This window comes from Callospermophilus lateralis, chromosome 7, assembly GCF_048772815.1.
Source record: "Callospermophilus lateralis isolate mCalLat2 chromosome 7, mCalLat2.hap1, whole genome shotgun sequence".
NCBI lineage: Eukaryota > Metazoa > Chordata > Mammalia > Rodentia > Sciuridae > Callospermophilus > Callospermophilus lateralis.
Window position 1 is genome coordinate 6,771,191 of NC_135311.1, and position 21,003 is coordinate 6,792,193.

Below are 21,003 nucleotides of genomic sequence, written 5' to 3' on the forward strand. Positions count from 1 at the left end.
GGTGGAGGACACTATTATAAAAAGAGATATAAAAAGAATGAACGATCTTATGTCTGAAACAATGAATGAATGAAACAATGAACAATGACAGTGGTCATGGGGGGGAGCCTGATAAAAAGAATTCCAAATTGAGCAAAAACATCTTAAGAAAAATGAAAGGAAATTCTGGTTGAGAGAAAAATAAATAGATATACTACCACTTATTATTCAGTAGAAATCACATACAAAATACACATAAGCAAAAAGACTAATATAACACGGGGACCTAAGCAATGACACAGCAGGAAGTTTTCTAAATTTTTTTTTCTGACTCTTACATAAAAGACAAAAAGAAAAAAAAGATTGGAATGGATAAAGTCACAAACTAACTCTTCTCACATCTCACACAATTGTCTGTATAGAAAAACCCAAGGAATCCACAAAATCAGAAACTAGAATTTAATTAGTTCAGCAGTTACAAAATGTAGTATCAAATTCAATTTCCTTCCTTTTCACTGGGGATTGAATCTCCAGTCCTTTTTAAGTTTGTTTATTTGTTTGTTTGTTTTTTCCAGGGGCACTTAGTCCCTTTCTTTTTTTCCCCTTTTTTCTTTCTTTCTTTTTTTTTGTGGTGGGGATTGAACCCAGGGCCTGGCACATATGAGGCAAGCACTCTACCAACTGAGCTATAGCCCCAGCCCCACAGGTCTTTTATATTTATTTTGAGATAGGTTTTGCTAAGTGGCTTAGGAACTCCTTAAAATTGCTGAGGCTGGCTTTGAATTCTCCATCCTCTGGCCTCAGTCTCCAGAGCTGCTGGGATTACAGATGTGTGCCATCACGTCTGGTTTCTTTTTTGGTGTATAGGGGGAAGAGGTGGCGTTGCCAGGGATTGAACTCAGGGGGATCAATCTTCCACTGAGCCAGGTCCCCAGTCCTATTTTTCCTCCTCCTGTGGTGCTGGGAATTGAACCCAGGGCTTTGTGAATGCAAGGCAAGCACTCTACCAACTAAGCCATATCCCTCACCCCCCACCGCGCCCTATTTTATATTTTATTTAGAGGCAGGGTTTCACTGAGTTGCTTAGTCCTCGCCTTTGCTGAGGTTGCTTAGTCTCTGGAGCTGCTGGGGTTGCGCCACTGTGCTCAACTTTTCATTTTGAGAGAGGTTCCTGCTAACTTTCTTAGGGGCTCAAAGAAGCAAGATAACCAAAAATTTAAATGGAGGTAAACACTAGAAAAAATTTGGAGTACTCATCTGAGTTCAAGAGTTCATATAGAAGCTGGACATGGTAGCACATGCCTGTAATCTCAGCGACTGACTTTGGAGGCTGAGAAAGAAAGACAGCAAGCTTCAAGATCAGCTTCAGCAACTAGCAGGTCCCCAAAGCAACTTGTGAGACCCTCTCTTAAAATAGAAAATAGGGGATGTTGCTTACATGGTAAAGTGTCTCTGGGTTAAATCCTTAGTACCAAAAATAAAATTGTAAAAGCCCTAGGGAAGGGTGGTGTTTTAAAATTCACCTATTTCTTTTCAGAAACATGATTTGATTATAATTTTTTTTTCTGAGCACAGAGCAAGGTTCATAACTATTAAATTGTTCCTCTGTATTGTGGTTTATTAGCATTAACAATACTTACCAAAATCTTTTATCGTAGCACATGAGGCTTTTGGCATAATCTGGCCACTAACTATAGACTCATTTTAGACCATTCTTTTTGTTTTACTCTGTTTTGGCCAAAACATTAACAACAACAAAAACCCCCAACAAAACAAAAAATCCAAACCAAACATCAAGAAAACTACTTGAATTCACTTCCCTTAAATATTCACCCTAAAATGTTAGCCCTGGACTTTTTAATTTAAATAATAGATATTCAGATTTTTAGCTCACGTCACCATTTTCTCAGGGAAACTAGGCCAATTGACTGTATCATTTACATTCATAATTCCAAGTAATTCTTCATAAAAGGCTGTGAACTATAAAATCCACAAACATATTTGTTCATCACTGTATCCAACCCCAAGCACATACAATAATCTTTAAATAAAAAATTACAGATTTAATAAATGAACAAATACCTATGATTTAACAAGAACATATAGGCTTCAATGAAAAGTAAAAAAAAAAAAAAAAAAAAAGCAAGTTTGCTGTCTCTAGGAATTCACTATGTGATATTCTTTCCTATATAATCAAGGGCAGAAATTATATCTTTCCCTTCATAATCATCTTGAGTACCAGAACACAATTTGTGGAAATGTGTGTGTGTTTAATGTCACTGATTATGATACCAGAATTTCCTGCAACAAAAGGTTAATCTGAACTAAAACGGATTCTTTGAATCACATTTTTAAGATGAATCTTCCTAAAGTGAAAGGTCACAATGTCTCTAACTACTTTGAAGGCAGAAATCATTCTACTCATAGGTGTTTTAAAGTTTCAGTAATTAAGATAGTATTATAATGATATCAGAAAAGACTCAGAACAAAATTTTTCTAAGACTCCTCTCACTTAACTTTCCTATGTACATACATAAATACACTACAGTGAATTTCCACATCATGTACAACTAAGAGACTGGGATCGTAATTAGAATAAGATGTACTCCTTGTTTGTATAAATATGTCAAAATATACTCTACTGTCATGTGTAACTAAAGAGAACAAATAAAAAAAGAAAGAAGAAAAAAAAAGATTCAAATATAGAAAAAAACTGTATGATAAAGTTATAGCAAATAAGTAAGGAAAGGATAAATTCATCAATAAATGTTGGTAGGGGTACCACTTAAATATCTGAGAAGAAAATTAAATCTCTTAAGTCATATCTAACACAAAGTAAATTTCACCTGAGGTTCAAAAGCTAAATATTAAAAAGAGAAGACATAGCCCATTCAAAGAAAATAATTAAGTAAATTATGAAATGATCTTACTATGGACTAAGGTCATTCTAAATGTACTTCTCTTAAGATATAATAGGCATAACTCAGTAGTAGAGTGCTTGCCTAGCATCCATGAGGCTCCGAGTTCAATCCCAGTTAAGTTGGGGAAAAAAGTTAAAGTTATAAAAAAATGAATGTTAATTTATTACCATTTATTAATTTATTACCATTTACATTAAATAACAGTTTTCCAGGTGTACATATTCTGTAAACGCACAGTAAAAGATAGAGAAGGATATACATGTATTAAATGAGACTTTATTATTTTTTTTTGAAAAAAACTTGTTGGTGCTAGGGATTGATCCCAGGGGCATTTAGCCACTGAGTCACATTCTCACCCTTTTTGTTTTTTTATTTTGAGACAGGGTTTTGCTAAGTTGTCAAGGGTCTTGCTAAGTTTCGAAGGCTGGCTTTAAACGTATATTCTTTATACTTCATCCTCCCAAGTCACTGGGATTATAAAACATGTGCCACTGTACCTGGCTGAGACTTTACTTTTGAATGAGTAAACTATTAGTTTTCACTGAATTACCAGCATGTGTTATACCCTTGGGGGGAAAAAAAATCACACACCCATTCTCTAGGAGGGAAAAAAAAAGATGATGATTGCGATGGTGCACACCTGTAGTCCAAGCTGAGGGAGGGAGAGAGGATCACTTGAGCCCTTGAGAGATAAGCATGGGCAACATAGGGAGAAAGTAAAATATTTTGTTAAGATGTATACATAGAGAATGGCCAAAACAAAACAAAACAAAACAAAACAAACCTCTCTAAACATGATTCATTAATGCAGAAGACAGAGAATATAAATAAGAATTAAACACTGGGGATGTATAGAAGTAGTAAAATAGTAGAGCATTTACCTGGCATCTGTAAAGTCCGGGATTTCGTTTATAGTAACTCACATACCATGCTATTACCACACAAATATACGTATTTATGTTACATTACATTTAAAAGCCACTTAAAAATGGTGAATGTTGTATCGATTCATTTAAAAATGTGAAATAATCAATGCCAAAGCCAATGTTTTGAAGTTTTTACAAACTATTTTTGTGGGAGGCCAACCTTATAGGTGACTGAGTTACACTCCCCAGCTGGGTGCTGAGGTGCTCAGTCACAGAAATGGGTGTGTCTTGCTACAGCCCCATGGGTGAAGCTATGCTCACCTGTTCCTTTGTAATATAACCCCTTGCCCTGTTTAGGATAGAATCTTCCATGGAAGTGCCTTGTGTGTGTCCCCTCCTCTTACTGTGCCCTTGGGTGTGGTCTACCCAGGTGTCAGTCAACCTGCTGACAGTGGACATCATGAAGATAGACTCAGCCCCCTGAAACCTGACCCCTTGCCTCATTTGAATAGCTTCTCCTCAATAAAAGGGGTCAACTCGTGCTCTCGCTCTCTTTCTGCAGACCCTTAAGGTCAGAGGAGCCGTCACAGCAACCCCAAAGAAAAAGGTATTTGTGTCTCTTGTGTGGTTATTTCGTGCAGCCCAGTTAGCCCAGTTTAACTAGAGTGACCCCTGAGCCTTTTAGTCACCGGAACAGAAACCCGGCATATTTTCTTCTAAGATTTTATTGTTGTGGTTTTTTTAGGTCTTAAATTTAGGTCTTTGATCTATCTTGAGTTAAACTTCACATATGGTGCTAAACATCTAATTTCATTATTTTACATTTGGATTTCCAGTTTTTCTTGCATCATTTACTGAAAAACACGTCTTTTCCCCACTGAGCAGTTTTGACATCTCTGTCAAAAATCATTTGACCATATATGCAAAAACTTATTTCTGTGCTCTCGTCTATTTCATTGGTCTACACTATGTCTATATTATATTCTAGCACCACAATTGATTACCATATCTTTGTAGCAAATACAGATAGGTTGGACTTTGGAAATATCAGAAAATTTTGTACACTGAAAACCAGTATCATTATAGTAAAAAGACATAAAATGGCAACCAAGACAGAATGTGGAAATATTACAAAACATATATCTAATAAGAAAAAAATATCCAGAATATTGAGAAATTTAAAACTCAATAATAAAAAACAACCTAATTTAAAAATTTGCACAAAAGAATAAGCACAAAATGTTCAACAATATTAATAGAGAAATGCAAACATAAAATTCATTGAGATACTATCATATACCCATTAGGACAGCCACTATCAAAAAGCCAGAAAATAAGTATCTGTAAAGATGTGAGGTAACTGAAATACACTGTTGGGGGGAATGCACAATAGTATGATGCTATGGAAAACAGTATGGCAGTTCTTCAAAAAACTGAAAATACAATTATCATAAAGGACTGTATGCAGGGTCTCAAATAGATCTTTTGTTTATCAAACATTTTCACAGTAGTATTACATTATATAAACTTGGGTTGGTCAACCCATGGTGCTGGCCAAAGGGGAGAAGATGAAGTTTTTATTTAATGGGTACAAATTGACTTTTGCGTGAATGAATGAAAAGAGTTATAGAGATGGATAGTGGTAAAGATTACATAACACTATGAATGTATTTAACACTACCAAAATGCTATCAGACAATACATGAGTCACTAGGTTCAATCCTCAGGATATAAAACCAATCCAAAACAAAAACAACCGAAACATCAAATGTACGTTCAGGAAAATAATAAATGATCTGTTGAGATATACAACAAAAGGATTATGTTTGGTGATTTCTGCTTTCTGCTCTATATCTTTTGGAAAAAAAGTAAAATATATAAAAAGGATACTATGAAGAAAGTAAAATTAACATGCTAGAAGATTTAAAAATAGATTATTGGACAAAAAGTTGAGAGCACATAGAAGATAGCATAATATAACAGTTTGATACAAGAGCAGGTCTTACACAGTAAAAAGAAATATTTCAAAATTACCAGAATAACACACTCATGTAGGTACATTACATTTTTACAATGCAAGTTTGCTCTACTTATAATACTTTAAATAAAGTTACCTTTTATTATTATCTTGCTCTTCTTCCTCTGGTAATGGCTTCTGCTTTTTCCGGGTCGTTTCTTCCAACAGCCAGTTTTTCCTCTTTAATCCCTTCTTATGTTCTGCATTCAGATTTACACTCTGAACAACAGCCTCAATAACATCGGTGACTGTATCAGGACTGAGATGCAGTGCTAATCCTTCTTCACCTTCATTCAATTCTGGGCTGACAAACTGGGCAGCCTGGAATGCTTGCATTGATACCACAGCCTGGAGGGGACACTTCCGAGGTCGGCCTGGTCTGCGTTTCACAAAGTTATTCCCTGTCCTGGCCTGCCTTTGAAGTTTTTTGGCTTTTAAAATTTTATTGACGTGGTCCAAGTTTTTCTTGGTGGCCAAGATTTTGTCATAATTGCACATTTTCCGAGCTTGGCGCTGCATAGCTTCTACTACACTTCTCTTGATATGATGCGGGGAACAGGTGCTTGTTGTCAACTTCTCAGAAAGGAGTGAGATGCTGTTACTGCAAGAGTCACTTGGGACTGCAGGCCCTAGAAGACTATCTGATTTTCCCACGGTTCGTTCCTTGGTATGGATATGGCCTGGACTGGAGGAAGGTGGTACAGAAGCAGTTGCAATTACAGCATCAATATTTTTTTCTATGGGCTCTTGGTCCTCATGTTGTACCATCCGCTGTAGCAGACTATCCACACAGTCATCCACTGGAGCAACCAATCTTGGACTTCGGGCTGGAACTCCATTTACTAAAAAACACAACAAATCACACATAGACAAAAGTCTAAACTTATTATACTGATATTAGATAAGTAAGAGTGCTTTCATCTTCCAAGAATAAACATGGTAATACCACATGAATTTATATTTCACAGCTAAGTTTATTTTCTTGATTCAAATAAGCATATTAAAATAAAAATTATAGCCAGGTGTGGTGATGCATGCCTGCAATTCTATTGACTCAGTAGGCTGACACATTAGGATCAAATGTTCAAGGACAACCTCAGCAACTTACCAAAGCCCTAAGCAACTCAGTGAGACACAGTCTCAAAATAAAAAAATAAAACGGCCGGAAATGTAGTTCAGCAATAAAAGTGGCTCTGGGTTCAATACTCAGTACCCAAAATAAAATAAAATAAAATTGATCCAGGTATCCTCAATAATATGTGGATTTTAACAATTCTTAAAATTTAAAAATGAAGACATGGTAGTGCACACCTGTAATCCCAACCAAATGGAATGCTGAAGCAGGAGAATCAAAAGTTGAAGGTAAGCCTCAGCCAAATTAGCAAAGCCCTAAGCAACTTAGTGAGATCCTGTTTCAAAATTTAAAAAGGCGCTGGTAATGTGGCTCAGTAGGAAAGTGCCTTTGGGTTCAATCCCCAGTACCACAAACAATGACAACAAGAATTCTATGAGATGAGGGTCAGAAATAAATTATAATTTTTTAAAAATGAAGGTTTGTCAAGGAACTAACAGTTAAATATGGGATGAGGATCTAAACTTTAATTATAGATTATATTTCTAGAATACTGCTGGATTTAAGTGCAAAGGACTGGGAGGGACATCAACTTTTTGGGAAAAGTTTTAAAATTGGAATAGATAAAACATTTGCATTATCTATTTAAAATGAATACATGTTAAAGGAAACATTGAAAAAAATAAGTGGTACTAAATAAATTATTAGGAGCCCAAAGATTTTGTAATCTTTGTTGTAAGATCACTCAGTACCCCCGCCCCTTTTTTTTAAATAAATGGAACTGGTGATTACATCTAGGGCTTAGTGAGCACTAGGCAAGCCACTCTACCATTGAGCCAAATCCTCTGTCCTTTTAAAATTTTCTTTTTTGAGGCAGGATCTCACTAAGTTACTCAGGCTGGCCTTGAACTCATATTCCTCCTATTTCAGCCTCCTGTGTGGCTGGCATTAACAGGCGTGTGCCACTGTGCCCAACTCCTCTGAAGAAGCCACTCTGTATGTTGCCATACCACTAATTTTTTATTATTAGTCATATTTCTCTAGTCAATGAATTTATCAATGACTTCAAACAGTAGTGTATATAAATAAGTGAATACAATAAGGTCCATCAAAAACTGAAAATTTTTTGTTCAATGTGTTACTATTCTAGATACTCCTTTTAATAATTCTAGTCATTCTAGAGGCCTATCATATGAAGACAACAATGAAATTTTCTTCAAATTATCAATAACGTCGTTCAAATAACAGTTTTCAAAAATTCATACCAATTTTCAGTTTTATTAAAAATTTCTAGAATGAAAAAAGGACCTCTTCCTTCTTCCCAATCTTAAATGTGATAGTTTCTAAAGGCTCTATATTATCATGCTATACTCTCTTTGGAAATGCATTTAACTATCTGTTCAGACGTCTTCTGAACTCTAATACACCTTTCTTCTAATTTTGTATTTTTTTCATGTCCACAAAATTCTTAAACTCATATTTACATCTTACTTCTCTCCTCCAGAGTCCCTAAACCAGTGGAGGATACCATAAATCCAACCATTCAAATGGTAAATACTGACCACAAATCATGTGGCAGGAATTTGGATATAGAAATTCAGGCCACTTTATCCATTCTTTTTCTTTCCATAAATCATGAAATTTTAATCTCATGCTAGTTGACCCACTGAATCTATCCACTCTTCTTTCTTTTCGTCCCACTTTTTTTCAAAACAACCATTCTTTAACTTTTTTAAAAAAAGTTGTAGATGGTGGACACAACACATTTATCTTTTAGTTTTATACAGTGCTAAGAATTGAACCCAGTGCCTCACACGTGCTAGGTAAGCACTCTACCACTGAGCTACAACCCCAGCCCCTCCATTTTTTTTTAAAATCGATGCATTATAGTTCTACATACTGATGGGATTTGTTATTACATATTTGTATATACACACAATACACTTTATTCTACAATGAGCATGGATCAAGCTAATGATATCTTCCTCCCCTTAAGAAATAGCCTAACTACTTGTAGTGCTATTAAAAGGTATACACAAATCTTTTGAAGCTTCTCTTATCAAGTAGTAGAGTCTGCTTCCCTTTCACTTGAATATTGATACAGCCAAACCCATAACCAATTGCAAACATCAAACACCAGATATGTGAATGAGGAGGTCTTCGAAATAACTTTAGTTTGCCACAATCTGGTTACAATTATAGGAGAGATCACAAGAAATTCTGAGATAATAAGTGTTTAGTATAAATTTAGGGTGACTTGTCAATCAAAAATAGAAAGTGGAACCCTGTTCTTTATACTTGTACTCTCATCACCCTACAAATCATTCTTCATGTGGTAGACTGAGCGATCATAAAAAAACCCCAGAACCTTTATAGTTTCAACTTCTGTTTAAAAATGCTTAAAAAAACCTATCAGTTGGCTATGGTGATACACACTTGTAATCCCAGTGATTCAGGAGGTTGAGGTAGGAGGATCACTAAGATTGAGGCCATCCTCAGCAACTAGACAAGACCTTATTCTCAAAACTTATAAAGTGTTGAGGATGTAGCTCAGTGGTAGTTGAGTGCCCTTGGGTTCAATCCCCAATACTGATTCGGGTAGAGAAGAGTGTTTTAATCAATAAAAACAACTTCCAAATTATTACCATGATTTCCTTCAGTTCTATTATAATAGTACTCTATTTAGAACCATCAATTCTGAAATAAATAACTTCAATTCCTCAAAAGAACTTCAATTCTTTCTTGACTTCAGGCCATTAAACATGTTGTTCTCTCTGCCTGGAATAATCTTTTCCCACAAATTCATCTGTTTAATTACTATTAATTATAAAATTTACAGTGAGAATATGACTTCATTAAGGACGACTTCCCCCCTCAAATAGATCTCAACCTTAAATTAGGTCCCTTATTAAGAACTGCCATGATACTTTCTTCTGTTATAGCATTAATCATAATTCTAATTAGCGGTTTAATGCATATAACTTTCAAAGAATGTTTGGACCATAGGTAAGGCAATGAGTAGTCAAATTCATTAAATTTATTTTATATTTCCAATGTCCAGGACATAGTTCATTATTATATAACTGAAGAATGAATCCTAGGTTCACAATCTTAGACATTTATACCTCCTTTTTTCTTACATGAACTGTTCAACATTACCTAATGAATTAAATTCATAAATAGTGATTTAAAACAGAATCCTAAAATAAGTAGTTTTAAAGTCTCTTCCTGAGGAACTTACTCGAGCACTTCATATGTATATTTTTTTCTCCTTGGTACTAGGGATTGAATCCAGGGGTGCTTTACCACTGAGCCACATACCCAGCCCTTTTCTGTATTTTATTTAGAGACAGGGTGTCCCCGAGATGTGTAGGGCCTCACTAAGTTGCTGAGGCTGGCTTTGATGCCATGATCCTCTTCCTCAGACTCTGGAGCTGCTGGGATTACAGGTGTGCACCACCATTCCAAGCAGCACTTCATATTTTAAATTGTTCACATATTCTCAAATTCAGGCTTGCCAATTTTCTTGATGTCTAGGAAACAAGGCTGGGTACCATATATTTTATTTTTAATTAATTTCAATGTGGTGAGATTAAACATATCCCTTTTATATATAAATTTAAGGAGTTTTGATGGCATGTTGTCTCCACTACAGTGAATACATTTCCCTAAAAAGTTCTCTGTCCCCTTTCCATAGATAATCATTCCATCTCACAATCGTAATCAAAGAAGGGGGTAAAAACTACTAGATGTGCTTTCTCTTACTACGGATGCAATTTGTTTCTTTAGGATTTCATGTAAATAGCAAGACATGAGTATGTACTCTATTTTCTGGCTTTATTCACATAGCACCATTTTGAGATTCCTTCATTTCTATATTCCCTTTTTACTGTTTCTAATCACATATTTCTTTGTATGATAATATAACTTTGAGTTGTATTATCAGTTTTTGTTGCTTTTTAAAAATTTTTCATCATTGTTACAGGGTAGAAGTAATAACTTGTAACAGATTTAATTTGCACTCCCCTGATGTTGAACATGTTTTCATGACTTCATTTATTGGCAAAACTGTCCCTCCCCACTCTCACCCTTAATGGGGATCAAACCCAGGACACCTTAAGCATTCTAGGTAAAAGTACTACCAATGATCTACATTCCATGGCCTCATCAGCATTCTTTATGAGAAGATTCAATCCAAAATTTTTGCTGATTACTTTTAGTGGTTTCTTTCACTCTCTAGTTCGCTTTTACATTATTTTTTAAATTTTTTTTGAATGACAAAGTTTTAAAATTTTATAAAATAAAATTTCTTGTAAGGTCCTTATATTTTGTACTATTTAAGAAATCTTTGAATATTATAAGGTCATGAAGATTTTCTCCTATGTTTTCTTCTAAACATTTTACAGTTTCAGAAACTTCAGAGAGATTGTAAGAACAATATCAAATTAAATTTTATACATGGTATGAGATAAGCAGTCAATAATCCCTTTTCCCATTAAAATAACTAGTTTACAGCACTATTTTTTGAAAAGACTATCCTTGCCCAATTGAAATAGTCGTATTTATCAAAAATCAACTGAAAGTCAAAATATACATAGGAGTATCGGGTTTGGGACTATATTGTTCCACTGAATGACACGTGTATACTTAAACCACTATCACAATGTCTTGATTAGTATAGCTTTATAAATAAGTTTTGATATCAGTTAGTGGAAATCTCCAATTTTGTTTCTCAAAAATGTGAAAGTGTTTGGTTTTTTTAGGACCCATACATTTCTATACAAATCAACTTGTCAATTTATATAAAAATCCTGATTTTATTCAGAACCCACTGAACTTACAAATTGGGAGAAAACTCACATCTTAACAGCACTGAATTTTCCAAGCAGTGATCCAACATCTCTCTCCATTACTTATTCTTTTTTTTTTTTTTTAATATTTATTTTTTAGTTTTCGGCGGACACAACATCTTTGTTTGTATGTGGTGCTGAGGATCGAACCCGGGCCGCACGCATGCCAGGCGAGCGCGCTACCACTTGAGCCACATCCCCAGCCCCATTACTTATTCTTTATCAAAAACTGCTTGTACTTCTTATTATACAGATAATGTACATATTTTGCCAGATTGATCCTTAAGTTTTTCATGGCTTTTAATAGAATTGTAATTGTTATTTTGTTTATATTTGATTCTATAACTGTTCACTGATCCAGTATAGCAATACAATGATTTGTATATATTCAGCTTAAACTCACAGAAATCCTGTTAAACTCATTTATTAAGTCCAGTAATTTTTTTAAACAGATGCTTTAGGAATTTTTCTGTAGATTATTTGACTCCTTTCCTTCTTTCTTTCCTATCTGTATAAAACTTAAGAATTTCTTTTTATTACCTTATTGCAATGGTTAGGACTTTGTTAAAATGTTGACTATAAGTGATGAGAGTAGTGGCAATCTTTATCTTGTTCCCAATCACAAGGGGAAAACAGTCTTTCATCATTAAGTGTTAGGTAAACTGTAGGTTCTTCTGTAGCTATACTTTATCAGGCTGAGAAAATTCTATTCTATTACTATTTTTCTTCTTAAGTTTTAAATATTGTCAAATGCATTTTATAAATCTACTTAAAATTATGCAATTTTTCTTATTTCCTGTTAAATTCAGAAAAAAAATTGTTACTTGATTTCTCAATGTTAACCCATCTTTGGAGCTGGGAGTGGTGGCGCATAACTGTAATCCTAGTGGCTCTGGAGGCTCAGGCAGGAGGATTGCAAGTTCAAAGCAAGCCTTAGCAACTTACCGAGCCCCTAAGCAACTCAGCAAGGCCCCGACTTTAAAAAAGGGCTGGGGATGTGGCTTAGTGGTTAAGTGCCCTTGGGTTCAACTCTCAGTACAAAACAAAACAAAATGTTTAACTTTGTATTCTTGAAATAAACTCATAAAATAAAATAAAAATGGGAGTTCATAACCCACTTGAATCAAAGTGTGAAATATGATATATCAAGAACTATGTAATGTTTTGAACAACCAACAATAAAAAACAAAAACAAAAACAAAAACAAAAACAAAAAACAAAAACAAAAAAAAAAAGAAATAAACTCACTTGGTTATAGTGTAGTATATTATCCGCTTTTTAATACTGCATTCCATTTGATAATTTTTTGCATCCACATTCAGAAATTACTAGTCTGGTGTATTCTTGTAACACTTTTGCTAGGGTAATATGGGAAATATTGACCTCATAAAATGAACCTGAAAAAACTCCATGTTTTGTGAAAAAAATTTGTATGTAATTATTATTTTTTCCTTAAGTGGTTGACAGAATTTTTTATTAAAACTATGGGTTTTGAGTTCTCATTGCCTAAAGATTTTTAATTTTGATTTCCTTGATGAAATCAGGAATATTTTAAGATTTTTTTTTTAATCTTTGTTTACTTATTTTTATGTGCTGCTGAGGAACAAACTCAGTCGCTCACATGTTTGAAGCAAGTGCTCTGCCACGGAGCCACAACCCAGTCCAGTTATTTATTCGTGAGTGATTGCTTTGATTATTTCTAAGAGTTTATTCCTTATATCTACCTTCTTAATTTATTTGTATGAAGATTTTTTCCTATGAATTCATAATTATTTTTAAAAATTACATGATCATAAAAACAAAAAAAATATTAAAAGGCAAAATAAGTAATGCACACACTTGATAAAAAAAAATCAAACAGTACAAAATGGCGAACAGTAAAAACACATCTTTATACCACTTCAGAGTCCTAGCCAAAATCTCTCCAAAAACTTTCACAATGTTTCAACACTTTGGTTAGGAATGTGTAAATGTTTTTCCCACTTTTCCAGCTTTGATCTTGCACTATTAACTTATTTTCTTCATTTTTAAAAATTTATTTATTAGTTCTAATCAGTTATACATGACAGAAAAAACATCTAGCATTCATTGTACACAATTGGAGTGAAATTTTTCACATCTCTGGTTGTGTATTTGCATGAAAATATTTGTGCTATTACCGTTACCCTTTCAAAGGAAGGATGATTTGTTTGAAGCCCCTTCATTCATTCTTGATACTGTTGTCTTTTTGCTTTCTAACTTCTTTTGGTCAGAACTTTTTTTTTTTTTTTTTAAGTACATACACAAGTATTTTCCAAAGAACCAGCGAAATTTTCGATTTTGTATTTATTTCGGCTTTTATATTTATAATTTTCTTCTTTCTAATGTGGGTTTGTTTTCTTTTTCTAGCTTCCTAAAGGTAAAAGTAATGTGGGTCACTTATTCAGACCTTTTATCTGGGTACTGGGGATTGAACTCAGGGACACTCAACCACTGAGCCACATCCCCAACCCTATTTTGTATTTATTTAGAAACAAGGTCTCACTGAGTTGCTTAGTGACTTGCTTTTTCCTCAGAAAAAGGTGCTAAGCAATTCAGTTGAGACCCTGTTTTTTCTAAATAAAATACAAAATAGGGCTGGGGATGTGGCTCCATGGTTGTGTGCCCCTGAGTTCCTAAGTCTGGCTTTGAACTCTAGATCCTCTTCCCTCAACTTCCCAAGCTGTTGGGATTACAGGCATGCACCACCACACCAGGCTCAGATCTTTGTATTTTTAAAACATTGCCTTAGGTGTAATTTTCCAAGTTTTTATATACTTTTATTTCAAAATATTTTATAACTTAGTTTTTGGGAATTCCTGTTTGACTTATGGGTTATTTAGAAGTGTGTTAATTTCCACATAGGGAACTTCAAGGTATCTTATTATTATTGAATTTTAATGGAATTCTATTGTCTAAAAATATTATGTGCATGAGATAAAAATTTAAAAAATTTTTAAGACATTTTATGATCCCAAATATAATGGTATCTTAGGAAAATTGTAAGCACACATCAAAAAGACATGGGGAAAATGTGTGTAATATATTCATATTTGTTGATAACTTCTGGCACTTTTCATTCCTGAGGTGGGTCTATGCTTCCCTCCACGGTTTCCTTTCTGTCTAAGAACTTCCTTTAGCATTTCTGCTACTGTAGGTCTTCTGGCAAAAGAGCCTTTAAACTTTTTGTTTTCCTGTTCATGTTAATGTTACCTTCATTTGTGAAGAATATTTTCACTGATTAAAGAACTGTAAATTGAAAAAAAATTTTTTCAAAACTTGAAAACATAATTATTGTTTTGTAAGAGCACAAAGTAGTCACATTTTAAAAATCAATAACAATCTCTACATATAGTATTACACAAATTATAAGTAGATCAACAATTATATTACCAACACAAACTTATGAACATTTAAACTCAGCAACTTTAATCCATGAATCAGCTTTCAAAAAAAGTATATATGTATCTTACAAAATATGTAGTAAGTCAAACCCAGATAAATCAATAGATTAAGTTACAAGAGAACTACTTTATATGAAAAGTTGGTGACCAAAAAATTATATTAAAATATTGTATAAAGCCAGGAGCAATTGAGCACACCTGTAATCCCAGCAGCTTGGGAGGCTGAGGCAGGAGGATTGTGAGTTCAAAGTCAGCCTCAGAAAAAGGCAGGTGCTAAGCAATTCAGTTGAGACCCTGTCTCTAAATAAAATACAAACTAGGGCTGGGGATGTGGCTCCGTGGTTATGTGCCCCCAAGTTCAATCCCTAGTTTCATCCCCCCAAAATTGTAGAAAAATTTTAGCAACTGGACTTAGGAACCAGAAAGTATATACATACTTGAAATTAAAAAAACAGACCCCCAAGTCCTGCTTCACAATCACTATTTTACCCCAAAAGAATGAAGTGGGTTGAGCTGATACAATAATTTTTTTCTGCTAATGTAGACCATTGTTTCTAAGTTCTAAAGAAACAATATGGAGACTCACAGAAGAGTTTTAAAATAACATTTTGCCACTCAAAATATGAGGGGCTAGGGCTCAGCGGTAGAGTGCTTGCCTAGCATGTGCAGGGCCCTGGGTTTGACCCTCAGCACCACATACAAATAAATAAATAAATAAAGGTATTGTGTCTGACTACAACTAAAAAATATTAAAAAAATAATAAAACATGATCTCCATCAACTTAAAAAGAAACTCTATCCAAATACTGACCAGATAAAGAAATCATACTACCATCATACTACTTAAGTGCAGAGTACAAGTATCCCCTATGAGGAAAAGGTTTTGGGGGTATGGTCCCAGCTCTCCCTTAGGTTTCGATGGCTTCCCTGGGATTGTGTCGCCTCATACAGAACTGAGGAGGGTGGGCTAGATGGCTTTTTAAAATATTTACTTTTTAGTTGTAGTTGAACACAATACCTTTGTTTCACTTATGCGAGGCGAGCACTCTACCACTGAGCCACACAAGCCCAGCCCAGCTAGATGGCTTGTAAGAGAACTTCCATCTAAAAGGATCTAGGCTTGAGATCCCACATCTGAGCAGTCTTGGCGGGGGGGGCGGGGGGTAGGTTAAAAAAAATAGGTAGAGGAAATATTCCTTATTTTTCGATACTATCACTTGGAACTATTCTGCACTATTGTTCAAGGAAATCTTTAACCAGTCCTGTTGAAGGATACACAAATAAGGCATCTGATAATTAAATTTTGGTGAAAATATTAAAAAGGGGCCATGTCAAGTTTCGGTAGAAATATAATGCATTGCTATGTTACTATCAGTAGTCAGGACTTCTCTGAATTTTGGGAACCAACAATCTGGTTGGGGAAATGCAGATAAAGATGCATATTAAAGCCATTTGATAGAAATCTAGCAATTATTACAGCTATTACCACATTTCCTGAACTGCTCCCAAGAAGGCAACATTAATGAAACTGGTACTAATAGAAAGGATGAAAGGGAGTCAAGTGAAGGGTAGGAGTTTTTCCTTTACAGAACAAGAATCAGAAGAGAACAATTGCTTCTCATTTTTTGTCATATCACTTCTGAAATTTAACATACAGGCTTCATTTTCAAAATGCATCATTTTATTTTCCCCACAAGATGGCCACACCTTATAAACCTTAAGCATGTGACAGTCACATGATTCCTTCAGTAAGAACCAAGGCTTCCACAAGCTTTTCTGGAGTTTACAGCCAGATGAGTCCTCACATTTCAAATATTAATGGTTTCTCCACAGCCATTCGTTCCTTTGATGTTTGCGTTATTTAAGGCAAACTTACTGGATAATTTGTCTTCAACATAGTCCATTTCTGTTCCTAAAAGTATCAACTGTGCTTTCTTTTTGAAGAACACAGATTCCATCTTAAACAACTTCCTCAGAATCTCCTTTTGGTATGAAAGGTCAAAACATTACAGCCCCTGGTTTGAACACTGACTTTCACACGTATGTGTTCAGGCTTATCTTTAAGAAGTTGTTTTATCTTGTTTATTGCTGAAGGTGTCAGGGTGAATGCAGCTCAGGTGGGTTGCAGCTTTCTCTTGCTCAAAGCATGGACAGTGGCCTGAACTAATGAGGCTGACAAATTCACCAAGCTACCACTACAGTCTTGGGCTCGAGCTTAACCACCTTAGCTTCTCTCCAAAAATACCTAATGCGTTGACCCCCACTGTGTGTGTGTGTATTTTAAATATATATATATTTGTCATTATAGACAATACAATGCCTTTATTTTGCTTATGTATCTTTATATAATGCTGAGGATCGAACAGAGGGCCTCAAATGTGTTAGGCAAGCACTCTACCATTGAGCTACAACCCCAACCCTCTCCATTGTGTTTTGACTTCTAAAATTTTATTTTTTTAAGTACTGGGGATTAACCCAAGGTTCACTTTACCCCAGATCTTTACAGGGTTTTTAAAAATTTTTATAAAATATTTATTTATTTTTTAGTTGCAGGTGGACACAATGCCTTTATTTATTTATTTTTATGTGTTGCTGAGGATCCAACCCAGGGCCTCTCACATGCTAAGTGAGCGTTCTACCACTGAGCCACAACCCCAGTCCCCCCCATTTTTTTTTATTTTGTAATTTTTATTTTGAGGCTATCCTTGAGTTTGTGATATTCCTGCTTCTGCCTTCTGAGTTGCTGGGATTACAAATGTGCACCACTGTGCCTGGTTTGCCTTATAAAATTTTCTGACAATAAATGTATCTGCTGTAAGCTGTTGTTATACTCCTCTGTGTGTTAGGTGTTTCTTCATTTTGCTTCGCCTGGAAATTTTAAGATTTTCTCTTTACATCTAGTTTCCAGAAGCTTGATAATGATGTCCCAGTGCATATACACACTGTGGGTATGTGTTTATCCTGCATGGAACTGCAAAGCTTCATGGATCTAAAGATTATTGCTTATATTAATTATGGAAATGTATTGAACTCTATTTCTTCAAATGTTTTCCATTCTCTTCATTCTTTTTGGAGATTTATTCTAATCCTCATTAATTTGCATGATAAACAAAAGTAGCCTTAAATTATAGATGAGAAAACTGCGGTCTGAATAGTTTATACAATTTGCACAATGTTACACATTATTACTAAAGGTAAATCAATCACATCCAACTTCAAAAGTGCATAGTTTTCTTGCCATGTCATAATATTTTCTCCTTTCCCCACTTAGAATACTTTTAGCCACAGCAAATGCATAATGTCTTTAAAGTCTCAATCCCAAGTTTATGGAAGCCCTTTATTTTATTTTTTTTTAAGGAGAGAGTGAGAGCGAGAGAGAGAGAGAATTTTTTTTAATATTTACTTTTTTTTAGTTTTCGGTGGACACAACATCTTTCTTTGTATGTGGTGCTGAGGATCAAACCCAGGCCGCACGCCAGGGCGCTACCGCTTGAGCCACATCCCCAGCCCCATAAGGGAATTTTTTTTTTTTTTTTTTTTGGTAACTGGGATTGAACTCAGGGGCACTTGACCACTGAGCCACATCCCCAGCCCTAATGGAAGCCTTTTATGATTAACCTTAATATGGGTCCCTGAATATAGCAGCTGCTCAATATTATAATTACAAAAGAACTACTTCTCATCAGTATAACAATATTTGCAAATCAACTAAGGAAAGATGAAATGATTCTATAAAACACTGCTGCAGAATTTTGTTTTTCAGGAAGGGTTAAGTTACTGTGAATTCTGTCCTAACTAAAATCTTCAGGGTTATACCAAATATCTGAGGAAAAAAGAAAATAAACAGAATTACCTTAAAAGCTGCAAATATAAGGTGGGGGAGGACTATCACAGAAGTAAACACTGGCAAAGAGCACTCAAAAATATTCACCTTCCTATTAAGTCTTAAAGACCTAATATGATAGTTAACACACTCCAGGAAGACTTAGATCTTTTTCACCAATTATACTTTTGCTACACTTCACTCCTGGCTTGCATAATAATGACAGTGACTACAGCTGTTAGTTGAGTCATATATTCTGTTAGTATATGATTCCTTTGGATTTATTTCAAAACAGAAAAATTACTTCAAAGATCCGGCAAGTGATGTCTTATAAAAAAATGTATACTACTTTTTATTTACACATTGCTTATATACTTTACTTCATAGATGATAGAGCTATTTTATTCCACTGACTATACCTAGAATAGAACATGGTTCTGGTTATTTGCCTTTAAATTGAAAAATAAAGACTGTTGTTTCCTTTGTTGATGAACATGTGAGAATATTAGGTCAAAAATTAAGAATACAAAGCAACCTAAGACAAAATCTAATTTTAATACGTTTTGGGGGGTGTCTCACAGAGAATACAAATTTGTTGTATTAATACAACCTTATAGTCAGGAAATCTTTTACCTGCTCTTTTCAATGCCAAAACCAAAACAATGCACTGTGGGTGTTTATCCTGCATGGGAATGAAAAGCTTCATGGATCTAGAGGTTTTCTTCCCTTTATTCTCTTCTGTGATAGGTTTATTTCTATTTGCTTTCACATCGGTAAGTGTCAGTTTTTGGCAATTCCAGTTGTATGCATGAAAATCTGATGTGGTCTTCTATCCTGCTGGAGTCCTAGGCTTTGTCCTTCATCTACTAGCACCTGGATATGTTACAACTAATACTCTCAACCACCAGGGATCAAGCAAGCAGATGCTGGACAGCTCTAGTGCTTATTTATGAATCAAACTTATTAAAAAATCTCTGGTTTCCTATTATTTCAAGTTTGGTAATGTTCCAAGAATGTTGCCATATTTTATCTAGTAGTTTTAGGTTTAAGGTAATAACAAATTTGTTAGCTCTGTACATCTAATCCATCACAAGAGTAATAATACATAACTCTAATGTGTAGTAATGCCACCAAAATTCTTTTGCAGTGCTGGGGATGAAACCCAGAACTTCACACATGTTAGATTACCATTTGACTACTGAGCTACATCCCCATCTGGCCACCAGAATTTTAAGAGTTCTAAATTACCCCTTTCAAGCTCACAAACTGTTCTAATTGCATACCCCTAGACTGTGGTTCTTACTCTCCCAATCATTCAACATTCTGTTTAAATCTTTGACTTCTTTGTGACACTGATGTTAACTTCTTTTTTCTACTCTTTACCTTCTCCTTTTTTAGGCGTCTATAACAGTGCTATTTGATTTTTCCTATATAAGTCACATTCACTAACATTTATTCTTCCTCTTTTCTTCCCTTCCAAATGCTAATGTTTCTTAGGTCTCTGTCCCATTCATCTCTTCATGCTATAATTTCTTCCTGGGCAATCTCAATCATTGCCAAATTCAATTTTACACATGTATTGATAGGTCTGTATTTCTACAGAGAGGTCACTGAAAATATAAACCACTACTTCCAGCTGTCTGTTAAACATCTCTATCTCAACAGCCTGAAAACAGTTTAAATTAAATATATTCATATATTTCTGTTACACTCCATTTTCCACACTACAAAGTAAAATTTTTCTAAAACACATATATGTGTATTCATATATATTTGCTGCCCTACCTTAGAAGAATTACACTTCCCAATCCACACTGATATAAGACTGAACTTGCTTTGACATTGAAATGTGAGAAATAATGCATATCAGTTCTAGGAAGAACTTCTGCTTTACTATGACCCTTTCCTCTCTCTCACAAGATAAACAACAATTGTGAGACGCTGTTTTGTGAGCTAAGGTACTAGAGAAGATAACATGCAGCAGACTTCAATAATCTTTTTTGGGGAACAGATATTTGATGGTCACATAACGTGAAAAAAAGTTATTGTTATT

General features: G+C 34.7%; 1 protein-coding gene and 1 pseudogene across 4 annotated transcripts in view; both read right to left on the reverse strand.

Moving 5' to 3' along the window:
* Positions 1–21,003, reverse strand: part of Ash1l (ASH1 like histone lysine methyltransferase) — a 178,231-nt gene that overhangs the window by 77,768 nt on the left and 79,460 nt on the right. For all 4 annotated transcript variants that reach the window (XM_076862155.1, XM_076862156.1, XM_076862153.1 and 1 more), the window contains one exon: positions 5,881–6,625. In XM_076862155.1, coding sequence (XP_076718270.1) covers positions 5,881–6,625 — 745 coding nt within the window. The remainder of the gene's footprint in view (positions 1–5,880; positions 6,626–21,003) is intronic.
* Positions 16,936–19,656, reverse strand: LOC143403352 (iron-sulfur cluster assembly 1 homolog, mitochondrial pseudogene; annotated as a pseudogene).